Raw genomic sequence first — 17,494 nt, forward strand, 5'->3', positions numbered from 1 at the left:
GTGGTCATGGGGAGCAGAGTCAGTAATACTGTGACAACTAGGTTCGGTGTCAGATGGGTGCCAGATTTCTCAGGGTGACCACTTTGTCACATAAATGTCTAACCACTGCTGTACACCTAAAACATAATATGGTATACAAGTGTAATTTTTAAAAGGAAAATAACGAAAGCAGTAAAATGTTTTCAAAAATGAAAGGACATGGTAGTAAAATGATTTCGTTTTAAAATCCGTTTTTATTTTTCCCAACCATTCGAACAGCATATTCATTTTAAGGGCTCCACTTAAAAAGTTACAAAAACCATTTCGTTTGCACATATCGTGTAAAAAGTTGACCAGAAAATACAAATAAAGTTCCTCTATCAGCCCCGGGCCGGCCGCCATTAGCTTTCCGGTTATTTACCTGCACCTGTCTCCACACCTGAGAAGGCGGGAACGCCTCGCGCGGGGACCCAACGCGGCGGGCCCGCCGCCCGCGGAAGGGGTCGGCATGGAAGCCCGAGGGCCGAGGCAGAGCAAAGCTCCCGACGCGCGGCGGACGCGAACCAGGCGGCGTGGAAACACTGCGAAGCGCGCCGCGCGCCCACGGCCCGGCCCGCGCGTGGCGGCTGCGGGGCCGACCGTCGCCTCAGCGCGCGCCCGCGCGCCCCGAGGAGGCTCCAGGGAGACCGAGGGCCGGGGCGCGGGCCGCACACCGCACGCCCGACCCCGAGCCCCGCCGCGGGGCCGCCGCTCCCGACGCCGCCGCCGCCCCGGCCCTCGCTCCCGGCGGCGGCCGCGGCCTGCTCTCGACACGACGCCCAGGCGAGGCGGCCGCCGCGGGCCCTTCGGCGCAGGCCCCCGGAAGCTCCCCGCCCGCGCCCCGCTGCACGCCCACCTACCCGGGGCCTGGGCCGCACTCCGGCCGCGTCGGGCTGGCGTCAGGAGCCGGGAGCCGGCGGCGGCGGTCGAGACGGCGCCGCTCCGCTCCGCGCATCCGGGGCCGCGGGCGGAAGAAGCGGCGGCGCGCCCGCTACGGCGAGCCGGAAGCGACGCGCGCACGCGCCGCAGCTGCGCGTTGGCGGCCGGCGTGACGTCAGCCGGCGGGAGGCGTCGAGACGGCCGAGACGGCTAGAGAGGCCAGGCGCGGGCTGCGGTGCAGCGGCCCGGCTGTCCCGGCCGCGCTTGCGGGAGGTGGGTACTGGCGGAGCCGCCGGCCGGCGCGTGGTGCCCGAGAGAGCAGGAGACTGCGCCCTGCGCAGGGTCTGAGGCGCGGGAGGTGAGCACAGCGGCGGGCGGAGAGAGAGGAGCAGGGCGAGGAAGTAGCGGAGGCAGTGGCCTCTCAGACCACTGGCCGGGCTTCTCGACTGCGGCCGGGAAACGGAGCGCCCACTGGGAAAGAAGGACGCCGGACCCTGTCCTCACGCCTAGTGCAAAAGTGAGCTCAAAAGGGAGCAGGCCCAAATGTAGGAGCTAAAGTTACAAAACGTAGGTGTCCATCGTCACAATTTTGGATTGAACCGTGGTTACAGCAAAAGCATAAGTAACGTTGAACGTGTCATCAAAAATTTGAAATTTTTGTGCTTCAAGACAATTAAGAAACAACCCACAGAACGGGAGAAAATACTTCCCAATTATGGAGCTGATAAGGCACTTGTGTCCAGAATAAAAAACAAGTCGACAATTAAAAATTTTGTAAATAGGCAAAGGACTCAAATAGACATGCCCCAAAAGAAAATGTCTGATAAGCACAAGACGTGATGCCCAGCGACCCCAGGGATCACGCAGATACAAACGGCCACAGGAACTACCACTTCATCCACTGAGATGGCTAGAATCAAAAACCAGGTACGCGTTGACAAGGATGTGGAGAGATCAGAATCCTCATGCACTGCTGGTGGGAATTTAAAATGATGCAGACACTGAAAAACAGTTTGGCAGTTCCTCAAAAAGTTCAACATAGAGTTAACCTATGACCCAGGAATTCCATTCCTAAGGATGTACCCAAGAGAATTAAAAACATCCACACAGAAAACATGTACACAACAGTTATTCTCAGCAGCATCGTTTGTAATAGCTGAGAAATGGAAACACCCCAAATACCCGTCAACTATTGAATGAATAAACAAAATGTGGCATATCCATATAATGGAATATTCTTTGGCCAGATAAAAGGGCGTGAAGTATTGACACAGGCTACAACATAAATGAACCTTGAAAACACGCCAACTGGAAGAAGCCAGACACAAAAAGTCGCACCTGGTATGATTTCACTTAGAGGAAATGACCAGAATAGGCAAATATGTGGAGATGGACAGTAGATAAGGGGCTTCCAGGGGATGCGGAGTGACTGCATCTGGATGTGGGGGGGGCAGGGAGTGTCTCCTTCTGGGGTTGATGAAAATGTTGCAAATTTACTAAAAACCACTGAAGTGTGCACTTTGAAAGGATGAGTTTTATGGTATGTGAATTATGTCTCAAAAGTTCATTTTAAAAAATGCAGGCTAAAGCAATCAACTCAGCAAAAGGCAGGTACGAATGCCTCCCTGATATTAAACATGCTGAATTTTTTTTTTTTTTTTTTTTTTTTTTAAGAAAACTTGGTCTACGGCCATGCCACCCTGAGCAAGCCCAATCCTGTTTGATCTCAGAAGCTAAGCAGGGTTGGGCCAGGATAGTACTTGGATGGGAAACCACCTAGGAAGACCAGGTGCTGTAGATGTAAAAAACTTAAAAAAAATAAGGGATTGTGAGAAAGAACAAACAAACTTGGCTGTGAAAGGGAGATGCGAGAGGGGCAGTTGGAAGGGAATAAAATTAACTGCCTAATTTTTTTTGTAAGCGCTGATAAGGAGGCAGAGATGCTAAAGAGAAGTCTGAGGGGCAGTTCTTTGAGCAGGAGGGAGGCGGTGACGGGAGGCCGCGGGCATTGGTGCTGGAGGGTGGCTTCTCCCACTGCAGCATCGGGAAGGAAGGAGTACAAGTTTGGTGGGGGCTCCGTGTCATGGCTTCCGCTGGCGCATAAAGTGGGAGTTCAGCCCACCTGCTGAGAAAGGGGAGGAGATGGAGCGATTAGAAGTGGCGACTGTGCACCAGCTGGGCAGGTGCTGTGGGACGGTCAGCGGGGACCCCGGAGGAGGCTGGACTGTTGGCGCCTGCATGTGGAACAACACAGCCCTCATCGGCTGAGCGTGTGGCTTTCTCTCTCAGCTCAGGTGCAAGCGAGCAGGAGGCCGGCGTTGGGCGAGACGATGGCTGGGGCTTCACTGTGCCAGGGCAACGATTTCAAGGGGGCATCGCGTCCTCAAGGGGCCGGACTGGAGAGGGTCAGCGGAGGGGCCAGGAGGAAGAAGCTGGAAGAGATGAGGGCCCGGTGGCTGGGAGCTGGCGACACCTGCTGGCCACATGGCGCAGAGGTCACAGAGGGTGCTGCCCACAGCAGCAGCGCTGACACAGAGGATGGGTGCTCCTCACGCCGGTGCGACTGGCTGCCGCGCCACTGCGAGTCCCCTGTGCAGGGTGTCCCGTGTAAGTCCTACCCATAGGATACTGAGTTCATGAGTGAAATGATGTGTTTGGCGAATTCTGTGGGCTGCCTGTTTGGATGAGAAGCATTTACTTTTATGAAAAGCAGTTTATCCATTTGTTTGTTTAGTGCTTTTTGCACCGGAAGAAACCTCTGCCTCCGTTGGGCTTGATAGTTTGGCTTCTGCACTCAGGTCCATGATCCATCTTCACTCACCACTTGTTCCAGCCACCTCTTTAGAAGTGTGTCCTCCCCCGCTGCTGACCTGCCCAGGTGTGGGCTGGATCTTTCACCAGTCACTCGACCTTCCTGTCGGCGACACAGGAAGGTGAAAGCTCCATCTCCCAGACTCGCTTGTGGGCAGTGTCCCAGCTGAGACTTGGGCCTCTCCTGCTTGACGTATGTGTACAAGACCGAAGGGGGCTGCCCCTTCCTGCCGCCCCTGGCCGTGCTTGCTGCCCACGAGCCGGGCTCCCAGATGCGTCTCCCGCAGGGGAGGTCCAGGGCTGGCGCCCTTCCTCTTGGAGCCCCTGAACCTGACCCGGTATCCTGGGCCATAGCTCTGGGCTGCTCGCCCACGCAGGTCCAGGCGAGGGCCGTGGTGGGGACTTGTGGCACGCTCCCACGCCCCTGGCAACAGTGGCAGCATCAGCAACAGCAGGTGCCTGGGGGGCTCAGTTCCATGTTTTTCTGGGAGTCATTCCAGGACCCCAGTCCAAAACCAGGTCTCTCAGCCCCTGCAACAATGTGTCACCCCCAGATTTCCTGTAGAGACTGTCCGCCTGACTCAACATGTGGAGCGGCTTCCGTTCTCAGCCCTGGGGGGTGCTTTCTCCTCAGCCCCTCGGGCTGCGGCTTCGGCGCACACAGGTGGAAGCTGCCCTCCGGTGACCCTGCGCTTCCAGCGTGGCCGACTCGCTGCCCACCCTACAGGCTGGCCAATGTGGGGTTCCGTGGGGCCCCCCGGGAGCCGGGTGTGGCGGCTGCTGAGCTCTCAGGTCCCAGGGTGCTGGTCAGAGGAAGGAGGTGCCGGCTCAGGCTCTGCGTGCCCTCCCGCATCCTGGGGAGACACTGCTTTTCCGTCAATCAGCCAGAGCTGACGACCGAGCCCAACTGTGAAGACCTGTGCCCTTGACTTTCTGTGGCCTTCCACTCTCAGGGACAGAGCATGCAACGGAAGAGAAGGCAGACCCCAAGATCAGGCTGCTCCCCTGGTGTTCTGGAGAGGGGGAGGGGCAGGCACTGTCATACAGTGACGGGGACCCGATCAGACGACCTCTCTGGAGGGCGGGAGCCAGCAGAGCAAGAAACCCCTCAGGCCCCTGACTCTGCCACTGGAGTACCCAGCAGGGTCGGGCACTATCTGCAAACTCCAAAGACTAGACAGGTGTCTACCAGCCGGCCTTTCGGGGCAGAACACCGTGGGCCCAGCAGTTACTAGGCTACTTCCTGCCCGCGGAAGTGACTTCAAAAGCTCTGCCCATCACAAGTGAAAGTAACGTCCAAAACCAACCTCCAATCTCCGTGCCCAGACCCGTCCCTCTCCCATTCATCCTATGTGTGTGGCCCCAGCTCAAACCCACGGCCCAGGTCAGCCTTAAATTCCTTCCTGTGGCCAGCCCACCCCCAGTAGTGAGGCTTATTATCCTCTGACCCAAATATGCCCCTTGCTCACGCCCTCCCCACCGCCAGGCTCCTGCTCGCCCTACCACATCTGTCCTCCACACGGAGACAGGCCCAGGAAGGTGTCTGGCCGAGCCCGTGGTGCACACACGTCACACATGTACCTGTGCCACGATCACCCGCATACCGCACCTCATAGTACGTACACAGCACGCACACACATGTACACACGCATGCGTCACACGCACCCATGCACACACATCCCACGTGCACCCACACACCGCTTCCCCACCCAAAGCCCTCCTGTGCTTCTCGCAGACTTGCCCGTCGCCCACCCGCCACCTGACACCCTCTTCTCTGCCAACGGGGCACTTAGTTCCACGTGGCACTGTGCGCCACTTCATAAAAGGCATTCCTCAGCCTCCCTTGCTGCCGGACGTGACCATGTGACATGCCTCGGGCCGATGAGAGAAAGAAGTTGCTGCTGGGTCTTCCGGGAGAGCTCGCGAAGGGACGTCCAATGACAAGCTCCTTGCAGTGTCCTCGGTCCTCCTGCCCGGCACCCGGCCAGTGCCGGGGGGACTGACCAGGATAAAGGCAGGTGCCAAAACGGGCCAACTGGACGGAAGCCGCCCTCCCAGGGCCTCGGGGACCACAGCACCCAGCCAAGCACACTGCTCCCGGAGCCAAGGCGGGGCTTCCGCCAGCGCGGCCACTCGCGGGGTGTGGAGCTGGTTCCCACCCCGCCCCGCACACAGCGCTCCTCCCACCTCCGAGAAAGAGACGGCGGAGGCCAAGGAAAAGGTGAGCGGAGTGACTAAACAAAGCTTGCACTGATTTAATAAGAAAATCATCTCTTTAAAAAAATAGTTCTCTACACGCAGAGGCGCACAGGGTTCATGCCGAGCTGAAAGATTTGCGGTGTGGGTTTGACGTTCCTGAGGTCGCGAGGCCATGTCTTGGCCCACAGCGGCGGCGGCTCCGGGAGCGGGCCCATGGACGCCCCAACTCAGTCGCTGTCTCCGTCCCCTCCGCTGCCTTCCTGGGGGCTGGGCACCTGCAGAGGCAGAGTGGATGAACACGGCTGTGAGCAGCAGGCTGCCCAGGCCCGGGAGCTTCCTCGCCGGCAGGGGCAGCCCGCGGCCAGCCCAGTGTCAGGTGCCCACAGTGCCACCCTCCTGGGCTGCCCTCCAAGCCTGCCCCTCGAGAATGATGGCCGCGTGCCTTCTCGGCCCGACACCTCGTCTTTCTAGTAACTGCTTTAAGAACCTGAAAGCCAGGAGCTGGGGACAGCAGGGGGGGGTCTTTACAGGGCTCCGCCACATCCCCAGAGGATGCAGCGACCCCAGGGGGCATAAAACTGGGCTCCTCCAAAGCTGGACAGTGCAGGCCCCTTGGAAGGGCCAAAGATGGCAAGTGGCCAGCAGCCTCTGTTAGTGGGACTCGGGCAGAGGGCACAGGCTGGTCCCACGTCCCACCGCACGTGGGCTCCGTCCAGCCTCACTGTGCTTCAGGAAACCAGTAAGTATCAACAAAGATGGACGAGTTCACATAAAATTCTGGAATGCCATTTTTGCTTGCAAAAAACATAAGCTCGGACCACACTGGGCCCACCCTCCATTGCGTCCACTGCTGGCTGGCGTGAGGTGCAGGGCCTGTCCAGATGGGATGAGAGCCCCGGTTCCCAGTCCCCGCCAGTCCTGATGGTGTTCCTGGCGCCAGCTGCCCTTCACCATCCAGCCTGCACGCCCCAGACACGCACGTGTGTGCAGCCCCGGGCGTGGACGAAGGATGGGGTTCCCTGGGAAGCTGGACAGCGGGGACCTCCCGGCTCCGGGTGGGATGTCACCTCTGAGCTGCTGTACCAATGAGAGAGACCTTGGGCTTTGGGGACATCTCTCAGGCCCCAGGGTACAGAAGACTGAACTAAAGTAAAATTCAACTTCAGACTGCTTTTAGCTCCAGCACCTCAAATCACGAACTTTCTTCTGAAATACAATTGGTGGCAGTCAACTAACGATGAGTCACACTTGGAGCCAGGTCCCCAGTAGGGTCTGACAGCAAGCCTGGCCCAGTGCGTGGGCCAGAGCCACCTGACTGGCGCTCTGGCGGGCTGGGAGGGGGGCTGGGAGGGGGGCTGGGCCAGAAGCAGAGCCACACCCAGGCTGCCCCCCTTCCAGAGGGACACAGAGCAGCCCAGGCCTGGCACTGAGCATCCCGGGCACCTCTCCTCAAGTGACCCCACGTTAAACCCACGTTCTGGAACGAACTGAACAGCAGGTGTGTGCTGACTGACCAGCGATGCCAACCCAAGGATGCCCTATGGTCACTTCCATGTCACGAACAGAAAAAGGCCACCAATCCTGTCCCTTGCCCAGGGTCACTAAGCGGGGAGGGAGAGCAAGCGCAAGGCAGTTTCAGGGTCACTGGCCACCAAGCCCAATGTCCTGTTGTGTGACCTTGGGGGGGGGGGCGATGCACCTGTCTGCCCAGCTCGCTGGTCTACACGAGGGCGCCATGCCCCGGGCCGGGTGCGTTAGGGGCATGGCTGCAGACCGCACGTGTGGATGAGCGCTCAGGCGCTTAGGCCCGGCCCTCGCCCGCCCCCTGACGCCGCCCCCTCACCTGGCCCTGCAGGCTGGCGGCCGCCTGCGCGGTGGCGCTGAAGTCGTGCACGGGCAGCGTGCTCAGCCACTGGGCCATGGAGCGCTCGTGGCGCTCGGTGCTGACGATGGTCGGGTAGATGTGCTGCTCCTTGAAGGCCGCGGCCTCCGCCTCCTCGCGCGCCCAGTCCAGCGGCTCGTGCAGCCCGTCGTTGCCGAAGCGCCGGTTGTACCGCTCGAAGTGCACGCGCTCCAGCACCAGGCCGAGCCCCGGCGCCTTGGGCACGTCCACCTTCGCCTCCCCCCAGCTGCGCTCCAGCACGTCCTCGGGCGCGTAGCCCTTGGCGATGGCCACCACCAGGCCAACCATCTTGCGGATCTGGTGCGTCATGAAGCTCTGCCCGGTCACCTTGATGACCGCGAACTCCAGGCCGTCGCGCTCGAACGGCTCCTCGCAGAACATGTCCAGGACGTAGCGCTGGGCGCTGGGCTCGCGGGGCCCCTTCTGCGACGTGAAGTTGTGGAAGTTGTGGGTGCCCTTGTAGCGCGCCAGCAGCCCGTTCACGCGCCGCAGCGTCTCGGCGCTCAGCCGGTACGTCTCGTCCTGCGCGTCGCGGTCCTTGTGCGCGAAGGCGAACGTGGGCAGCATGTACAGGTAGGTCCGGGCGTCGCAGCGGTTCTTGGAGTTGAAGCCGCCCGTGACCCGCTTCAGTCCTAGGGGGAGAGGGGCCGAAAGGCTGCAGACGCGCGCGGGGACCAGCCTGACGCCAGCGCGGCTTGGTCCCGGCGCATGCGCGACACCCCGAACCTCGCCCTCGGCGGGGCAGCCCGGCGCAACCCAGCCCCCGCCCCCGGCGCTGGCCTGACCTGAGGGACGACACCCGCCAGGGGCCAGGGGCGGGCGCTGACCCAAGCCCAGGGGGGTAGTTATCCCGCGGGTCCAGGCGCAGAAGCGGCACCGCGCGTGACAGCAGAGAACAAGAGGAAACAAGGCCAGCAGTGGGAAGACGACCAAATACGCCCTGGAGCGTTGGCGGGAGGAAGGGGGGCGGCCCCCTGGCCCGGAAGCAGGCTGCGGGCGCCCGCTCCTGCCTCCCGCGCCCGAGCGCCCAGCAGGTGCGCGAGAACTGTTCGCCTCCTAAGTGACGGAGTGAAAAGGGGGAATGAAGGACCTTACGCGGGGGGCTCCGTTTGCGAGAACAGAAGCGCGTGTGCGCGCCCAGATTCGCACAGAGACTTCCAGGAAGAACAGCGAGGCCTCCTGGCGGGGTCATTTCCCCAGGGCTGGGGACGGGGGAGCAGCTCCTTCCCCGATGCTGCCGGGCGGTTTCCTCACACAGGGACCTGCAGTCATGCCCTGGGACAGCCTGACCACCGGCCCCCCCACCCGAGGGAGTCCGACTGAAAACCCGACTGGGTCTCATATTTACCGCGGCGGTTCGGGTGCTGGGCCCTCCCAGGTGGTGTGACCTGGGGGGGGGGGGCATGAACCGCTGGCTCTGTGCCCAGCGTGCTCATCTACGCATGGGCACGGTGACGCCGGCACCGCGCTGGTTAGGAGCGTGACTACCTCAAGGCCGCAGCCGTGCTGTGTTCCTGGTTCCTCTGTCTCTACTGTCGTGTTTGATTTGGGGTAATTTTAGTTTTATTTTTTGTCTTGGATTAAAAATTCAACTTCTTCGACTCTGAGCCCCTTAAGTCTGCTGTGTGCGTGTGACGTCAGTTGTCGAGGGCATGAGGGCTGTGGAAGGGCGGGAAGTGCTGGCAGACAACCATGTCGCCAGGAGGTCACAGAAGCAGGGCCAACTCCTGAAGCACCTGTGCATGGGGCGTGGCATTGCTTCAGCCCAACCGGGAGCCACCTGCGGACGACGGCACAATACTCTCCGTGGAATGAACCGTCAGAGGCAGCCACTGGGACTTCAGGAGTTTATTCTAGGAAGGGCTGGGGAGGGGGCGCTATCCTCACAAAGAAAGACCACGGGGTCACCCAAACAACACCGTGTTCTACCAGAAGTGAACTTGACAGTGGGCAACTGACAACGGGTGACTGACTTTGCATCAAGAATCCCACTTAAGACCAGCAGCCAAATAAACGCTCCCAGCAGCTCTCTTCGTATCAGCCCCAAACTGGAAACACACAAACGCCCATCGGCAGGTAAACGGACACTCTGCAGATGTGCGTAATAGGATGCCGTGCAGCTACGAAAAGGAACAAACGGGAAACGGTGACGTGGCGGCCTCTCTCACCGGGCGCAGAGGAAGAAGCCAGACAGAAAGCACAGGCTGGGTGGCTCCATTTCTGCAAAACCCTGAAAACACCGGCTTGTCTGCAGTGACAGAAGCAGACCCGCGGCTGCTGGCGAGGAAGGGCGTAGGAGGGGCGGGGGCACTCTCTCCTGGGGGTGATGGGATGGGGGGGGCGCGCTGTCCCGGCTGGGGAGGTCTCGCAGGTGTACGCATGTATGCGTCAACTTTTTAATTGTATACTTAAATATGTGGTTTATTACACGTGAATTCTACTTCAGGTTTTAAAAAGTATACTTTGGAAACGTCGATTGGCTGCGGGAGAACAAACAGTAGCAACGTCGTGCGGGGTCTGTAGCACGTGCGGATGGCACGAGCCGGGAGGAGGGGGCGCCGCTGCGCCACTGTGGTGTGTAGACCCCGCTCGAAGTGGGGTACCGTCACCTTAAGTAGAGGTGCTAAGTTAGAGAAGTGTGCTTGAACCCAGGAACTAGCAAACGATGGCCAAAACCATGGCTGTTTTTGTACAGTCTGTAAGCTGAGATTGAAAGGGTTGAAAAAATAATAATAGTAATACGCAACAGAGACGAGGAGCTATGTGGCCACAAAGCCCCAAATATTTTACTGCCTGGCCCTCTACAGAAAGTTTGCCAACCCTTGCTTTAAATCCCAGAGCAATTACTGAAAAGCCACAGCAAGCTACAGCTGACAAGGCAACCAAGCTGATGATTAAATGGAATTATAAAAAAATATCAATTTATCCAAAAGAAGGCAGAAAAGAAGAGAAACAAAGAACAGAAGGGGAAAGAAACAGATGGCAAGGTCGACAGCAGCCACCCCAAAATCACACTAAACGTGAATGGCACCTACATACACTGCTCAAAAGGCAGAGAATCAGGTGAGATTTCTCTTAAAATCTAAGATGTGAAACTCCTACTTACGCGGGCTGCTATAAGAGGGATTAACTGCCCCCGTTTTAACTTGATCAGATCTTGAGCTCTCGGATCCAGCGTGCGGTGCTGCAGTGGCGGTGCCCCCCAAGGCTGCCCTTCTGAGGGAGGCGGGTCCCCTCGGACCACTCCCCCCACTGCTAAGAGGGCTGCGTCTTAACTCCGCCTCAGAGAAGTGTGACGAAAGAAGAAATTGAGTCTTCCTGCAAGACTGACCGCCACTCAGCGTGCGTGGCCAGACTTACCCAGTATCCGAATGTGAGAAGGGAGGTGGCTGTTGATCTTCTCCAAGATGTCGTCAATCAGCCACACCTTCAGGGACACCACCTGGCCGGCCGCGGACACGCCCTGCAAAGGAAGCACAGGATGGAGGGGTCCGGCAAGCAGCACTCACGTGAGTGCTACGCCTTTTCACAGGGGTTCCGCTTTCAGAAACGTGACTGAGGGACCAGGGCACGAGGGTGATGCTCGCCCGCCACGGCTCACGGAGCACGATGCCTCCAGAGCCCAGGGAAATGCGAGCCGGGGAAGAACACGGCGCCACGCAGATGGGAAATGAGGTCCCACCTCGAAGGACCCTCAGTGACCGGGGGAAAACAGGAAACGGAACGCTGATGTCAGAACTGCGAGGCAGTGCACGGTCGAGGGCACCGTCCAGCCCGCGGCAGCAGCGGTGCTGTGGAGGGCGGTGATCCGGCCGGGCCGGGGGCCGGGTACGCAGGTGAAACCACCGGCTGCACACGGCCCGGGCCCACACGCCGCCGCCGCCTGGCCGCACCTGTTCCGTGCCCGTTTTAACAGAAGTCGACGCAGCAGGAACTTGTAGGGAGAAGGCGGGCGGTGCGGCTCCCGGGACGCACGGTCCCGCGCGGTCACCTGGCTGGAGATGCCCCAGGGCCCCTGCTTCGCCTGTTCTATTTTTCACTGATGTCACATCACCTTTCTTTACCGCAGTCACAGCAACTGAAGTGGGCTAAACACTCTATGCAAAGAAAAGTGACTACAGTGTAGCGATGTGATATTCCAAAAAACTTTTTCTATCTGAATCTCGTCACGAGAACAGACAAATCCAGACGGAGGACGTTCTTCAAAACAACTGGCCCGAACAGTCCTGAAATATCACATCAGGAAGGGCACGGGGGAGGCAAGGCGACCCCAGAGACCCCTTAGACTAAAGAGAACTCAAAAGGCATGACGGCTGCAGGCAGCCAGCGACCGGGGTTGGACGGGGGGTCCATGACAAAACCCAAAGCACCGTATCGGTGCTAAGCTTCCCAAGGGTGACGGTCACACTGAGGGGTTGCCTGAGGACGCAGCCGACCCTAGAAGACTCATGCTGACATGCTTCGGAGTGAAGGCTGACAACGTTTGCAACTTATTTTCAAATGGTTCCATTTCAGGGGAAAAAAAGGAGGCAGACAAATAGAAAACAAATATGGCAAAACTTCAGCACGGCTAGATCTCAGGGAAGGCTCCTTGGGGTACTCGCTGTGCTGTTCCCAAGACTTGTGAAGGTCTGGCATTGTTACAAATAAAGGACTGGAGAGATTAAACAAAAAAGAAAAAAATCAACTAGTGAGATGTCACACAGGCCAAATCCGCTGTGTCCCAGGCCCGCACTTGGCCACGTGTGGCTGAGTGTGGAAAACAGGCTGTCAACGGGAAATACACAATAGATTTCAAATACTAAGTGAGACTGATTTTTAAAACCAATTTTGCCTGTTTCCACTTCCCTCTGGACCAGCTGGTAAAACACCGACATCAGAATGCGGGCCACCGGCCCGTTCACAGCGGTGGCAGGCCTGCGACAGGTGATTTAGGGCAGGAGACAGCATGGCCACCATGCCGCCCTCAGGGGTGACAGAGGACAAAGCACAGACTGGGAGGACCCAGGCCCCGCTGCACTGCCCGGGACGCGCCTGCAGGGCTCGAGCACCCGCTGTGTGTGAGCATAAGTCTCCGCCAGTGATGATGCGCAGGTGCAAAGGCGGCCGAGGGCGGCGCACGCGCGGGGACAGGCACCGCCTACCTTGTCCGTGCGGGCGCACCGCTGGAAGGACATCTTCCGCATGTCCTCTCCGTGATTTTCAGGGATGCAGCCCGACCGGACCAGGGCGGACACCAGGTCATCTTCAATGGTCTTGAACTGCGAGGACCCCACATTCCTCTGGGGAAAAGAGAACGGTCTGTCGCTCGGTCATTCCCCACAAGTGAGGACCTGCATGGTGGCTGTGGGGAGACCCTGTAGCCCACCCCTTCCCAGGGGAAGAGGAAAGCACCTGACGGTACCCTGGGTTTCCAGAAACTCCCCACCCCCGACAGCCCATGAAACAGCCAAGTTGGGTGTCCCGATTCCTCCTCCTGGTCAGATCTGAGACCAGCACCCCACTGCTGCTGGAGCCCTGTTGCCTGCAGCACCCGCGGCAGAGGGACACCCATCCTCAGGACCACAGGGCATCCCCATCACTGTAGGGAGGCAGGCTCAGAGGAGGAACCCACACAAGCTGCTGCCGGCCAGGGTTTCCTAAACGCTTTGGCTCATGAGAGCCAGTGCAACCTCTTGGGATGAATGTGCGCCAGGGATAAAGATGCCCACTGCTTCCAGAACCATTTCCAACGACATCCCTGCTGGCTGGCACTAAGTGTGATCCTGGGCCCCGCAGGACCTGACGTCAGGACTCGCTGCAGTGGGGAAGTCCTTCGCAGTCTACAGCCTTCCCACTGAGGCTGGTCCGGCCCCATTACTCAGCAGGAAGGCACACATGCTCAAGTGACAGGAGCTGTATTAACAAGCACGGTCTGTCTTGTCAGCCCTGGGACCTACTGTCCCTCTCCACGCCCCCATTTCCCTAATGGGGAAGCTGAGGCAAAGGGAAGATGATGGATATTATCTCAACCTTCTTGTGACAGCACCTAAGGCAAAAATCCATGTAATCAAAACCAGCCTCAAAAGATCAGTTCGTTCATCCACAATGAGCAGCGGAGGGGTCTGGCCGATTCTCCAAACACTTGGGGCCACGTCACACTGAAGCAGTGTTCTCCGAACCACTGTCACATCTACCTGTGGCCGCGAAGTTAATTTCGTAGGTAAACCCATATATTTTTTAAAAAATAAAATAGGACACAAAATATCTTATTACTATTATTCATAGTAAAAGTTAGAACTGTGTAAGTGCAAGCATCATTTTCTTAAACTTGTTTCAGTTAAATCCTAGTACACAGCAGTAAATTTCTTATTGTGAGTCAGGCTTAAAGACAGCTGACTCAAATGGAGTTGACTATAAGAAAGAACAAGAGGTTACCTGCATTTGGGGGGCACCTAAACCCTTCCGCCCTTCAGAAAAGGGTCAAAACTGGTGGGCTGGGCATAGAATTCTAACAGTGCCTGCCTACCCAGACTGTCACGCCAAGGGACCTGTCAAATCCTAACAGCTGACTCTAAGCGGCACATAGCATCAGAAAGCCTAGTGAGTCTTCCTGTTCCAGGAGGTCGGTGCTGTGATCACCCCAATTTCAAGAGGAGGAAACCGAGGCAGCAAGGGCTTCAATCCCATGTCAAGGGCCACATGGCTGGTCAGCGGCAGAGCTGGGCCTTTGACCACTTTGGTGACACAGGCACGCCCCCTGCCCCCAGCACAGGCTCTTCTGTGGGGAGCAGGGTCAAAGCTGCTTGGATACGAATCCCAACCTTGCTCGATGGGACCCGGAAACTCGGAAAAGTGGGTTTTCTGCCATTGCCTGAGGCCACCTCGCTGGACAATCATTACTCCGAAGCCAATCATCACTCCGAAGCCCCGACCGAAGCCCCACCGAGGTCCCGCGAGAAGCCGGCGCAGGCCCAGGCCCCTCACCTGCATGCCATGGTAGCCCTTCCCCGAATAGGCCACGAGTAGCACGATCTTCCGCTTGGGCAGCTTCCTGCGTGGCTCACCGTCCGCGCTGCTCTTGAGCTTCTTGGCCTGCTGCTCGGTTTCCTCCCAGACCCTGGCTCCGCCCTGCCAGCCGCTCCGGGCCTTCTTGTCCTGCTCCTGCCTGGCCCCCACGGCAGCGGGGGCCTCCGCGTTCCCGGCCATGGGGGGCAAACTGGAAAGACGGGCGCGATGTGAGCAAGACAGAAGCTGCGGGGCTGGGGTGACACGGAGGCGGCACCGTGGGGCACACGCCCCGGGCTGACAGCCGAGCGGAGACCTGGCTGGGGCTGGCACTGGGCTGGTCTCAAAGTCCGTGACACCGGGCAGGGACAGCACTTAGGGAATAGGGGGTGGGCCGTGCGCCCCGCGAGCTACTCCGGGCCGGGACAAGGGCGCGGTCATTACCCGAAGGGGCGCCGTCCCAGGAGCGGCGTCCACGGTCCGCAAGCTCTCCGCAGGACCCCGGCCGCCGCCCGCAGGCTGGGGACCCCCATGCACCGCCGGAGTAGCGGGGGACACGCGCCTGACCCCTGACCTCCCCTAGGCCCCTGACGCCTAGCCCCGCCCCTCCTAACCCTTGACTTTCCCTGGGACCCACCGCGCTCCAGCCCCGCCCGCAGCTAACCCCAGGCTGACCTCTGACCACCGCAGTTCCCCCTCGTCCTCCCGCCCCTCCCGGCCGGTTTCCCCTAGGAAGTCGGGGAGACCCGGCCACCCCTGTCGGGACCAGAGGGTCACGTCCCTACCCAGCCCCACTCACAGCGCGGTGGACTGAACCCCCGCCGGACCACGTGGGCGAAGGCGGAAGTGGAGCGCGGGGCCGGACGGTGGCCGGGCGCGGACAAAAGTCCGGGGCGGGGCGGGGCTTGGCACGGGGACGGGACTGGGCGGGGCGGGGCTTGGCGCCGGGGCGAAACGGGGCGTGTTTTAAGGCGCGGCTGGGGCGGGGCTTCTCTGCTGCAGACTCCAGGCTGGTCGGAGACGCTGAGGATACGGCTGCGCACGGCTCCTTAGACCCAATAAATCGTGCTAACAGTAACACTCGGCTCTGTCCGGGTCCCACGTGGTAATGCATTCATCTCCAGGGAGACGGATAACGACAACACCGATCAGTCACATAATAGTGCGTTATAAAGTAATAAATGCCACATGAAAGATGAATCAGAAGCACTGACCTGCGCTGCAAGGTGGGTGAACTGGAAGATGTGATGCTCAGGGAAATGAGCCAGATGCAAAAGCCACATGCTGTGTGATTCCACGTGTGAAATGTTCAGAACAGCCAAAACTAGAGGCAGAAAGTGGGTTAGTGGGCGCCGACATGGCTCATGGAGCTCACACGTCAGGCCTAGTGGAAAAAGAGCTCACTTGTACTAAATGACTCCCCCCGAGGACAGCCTTCCCCTCTGCAGAAGGGAAGAAAGAGGCACCTCCAGGTTCCCAGAGTGAGGAAAGCCAAGGTCACCTGTGACCTGGCGAGCTCGGGTGGCTAAGCAGCATTAGAAAGCATCCGGCCACTTTCTCACAGAGCACCTCCGCCTTAGACACAGAATAGCCCCACGCCTGCCCCCTCCTTGACTCCACCAGCTACAGCAGGTGATCTAGCGCCTCTGACTGAGGCCTATGGAGTTGGGACAGGCACCCAGGGGCTAAAGTTTGAGCTGGGAATGCACCTGGGCCCGACTTCCTGGCTGAGGGGCACTCGTGGGCCTGGGCACGCTATGAACATGCTGGGAACACATAGGGACTGTAAGGTCATCCCGCATGGTTGCTGTCTCCCCGGACCCTGCACCCCTGGACACACCTCTTACCATCAGACTCCTGCACAGGGATGTTCATAGGAGATGTGTTCATAGTTGCTAACATTTGGAGGCATCGAGATGTCCTTCAGAAGGTGTGTGGACAAGTAAACGTGGTCCATCCAGATGGTGGAATACTAGCCGACACTAAAAAAAAATGCGCTCCCACGCCATGGAAAGACGTGGAGGAACCGTAAAAGCATATCGCTAAGCGCAAGAAGCCATCCGAAAAGGCTCCGTACTGTGTGATTCCGGCTATGAGACGTTCTCGAAAAAGCAGAACTATGGAAACAGGTAAAGGATCAGGGACGAGGGCGGACCAATGAACAGGTAGGGCAGTGAAACTACGCTATACAACACCATAATGACATACATGTCATTCATGTTCGTCCAAACCCACAGAATGTCCCCAAGTGACCAAGTGATCCCAATGTATGGACTCTAGGTGATTGTGATGGTCAGTGTAGGTTGGTCAATTACAACAAACCACCGCACTGATGTAAGGCTTTTGTAATGGGAGCCTGCGGTAGGAGAAGGGGGTGCATGGGAACTGCGCTTTCTGCATGTTTTCTGTAAAAATAGGGTCTGTTAACTCAGCAATGAAATACCATGATTGTCTTCATCCTCTTTGGGCATTTCCTCCTGTTACTAATAAAGCAGGAGCCTCCCCTCCTCCCCGTCCCCGACCCCGCAGAGCGGAAGGGCAGATCAGCCTCACTTCACGCCAGCACAGCCCTTCCGTCTGCGGAGTTGAGCGTGCACGCACTTCAGGAAGCGGCCGGGAGCGGGGAGCCGGCCTTCCGAGCCCCACCTTCCACTTCCTCTCCTGCTACCTCTCCATGAACTTTCATTTCATGTTGCG

General features: G+C 58.7%; 2 protein-coding genes and 1 pseudogene across 17 annotated transcripts in view; 1 reads left to right on the top strand and 2 right to left on the bottom strand.

Annotated features, from left to right (window-relative positions):
• Positions 1–1,008, bottom strand: part of EP400 (E1A binding protein p400) — a 76,529-nt gene extending 75,521 nt beyond the window's left edge. For 13 of the 15 annotated variants that reach the window (XM_036220299.1, XM_036220297.1, XM_036220296.1 and 10 more), the window contains exon 1: positions 879–1,008. The gene's annotated coding sequence lies outside the window, so the exon portion shown is untranslated. The remainder of the gene's footprint in view (positions 1–878) is intronic. The other 2 variants (XM_036220301.1, XM_036220302.1) reach the window with 2 other exon arrangements.
• Positions 1,009–2,579: 1,571 nt separating this feature from the next.
• Positions 2,580–2,698, top strand: LOC118603401 (annotated as a pseudogene).
• Positions 2,699–5,939: 3,241 nt separating this feature from the next.
• PUS1 (pseudouridine synthase 1) lies at positions 5,940–15,663 on the bottom strand. 2 transcript variants are annotated; one of them, XM_016145996.2, is made up of 6 exons: positions 15,597–15,663; positions 14,777–15,008; positions 12,955–13,092; positions 11,171–11,273; positions 7,751–8,442; positions 5,940–6,182 (listed from the first exon to the last, which is right to left on the bottom strand). In XM_016145996.2, exons 2-6 carry the CDS (start codon positions 14,996–14,998, stop codon positions 6,135–6,137), a joined length of 1,203 nt encoding a protein of 400 aa, XP_016001482.2. In that variant the 5' UTR covers positions 14,999–15,008; positions 15,597–15,663; the 3' UTR covers positions 5,940–6,134. The 2 variants fall into 2 exon arrangements, with proteins under 2 accessions (XP_016001482.2, XP_016001481.2); XM_016145995.2 differs by lacking the exon at positions 15,597–15,663 and adding an exon at positions 15,242–15,445.
• Between the last annotated feature and the right edge of the window lie 1,831 nt (positions 15,664–17,494).

The sequence above is a fragment of the Rousettus aegyptiacus genome, unplaced genomic scaffold (assembly GCF_014176215.1).
Source record: "Rousettus aegyptiacus isolate mRouAeg1 unplaced genomic scaffold, mRouAeg1.p scaffold_m13_p_5, whole genome shotgun sequence".
Taxonomy (NCBI): Eukaryota; Metazoa; Chordata; class Mammalia; order Chiroptera; family Pteropodidae; genus Rousettus; species Rousettus aegyptiacus.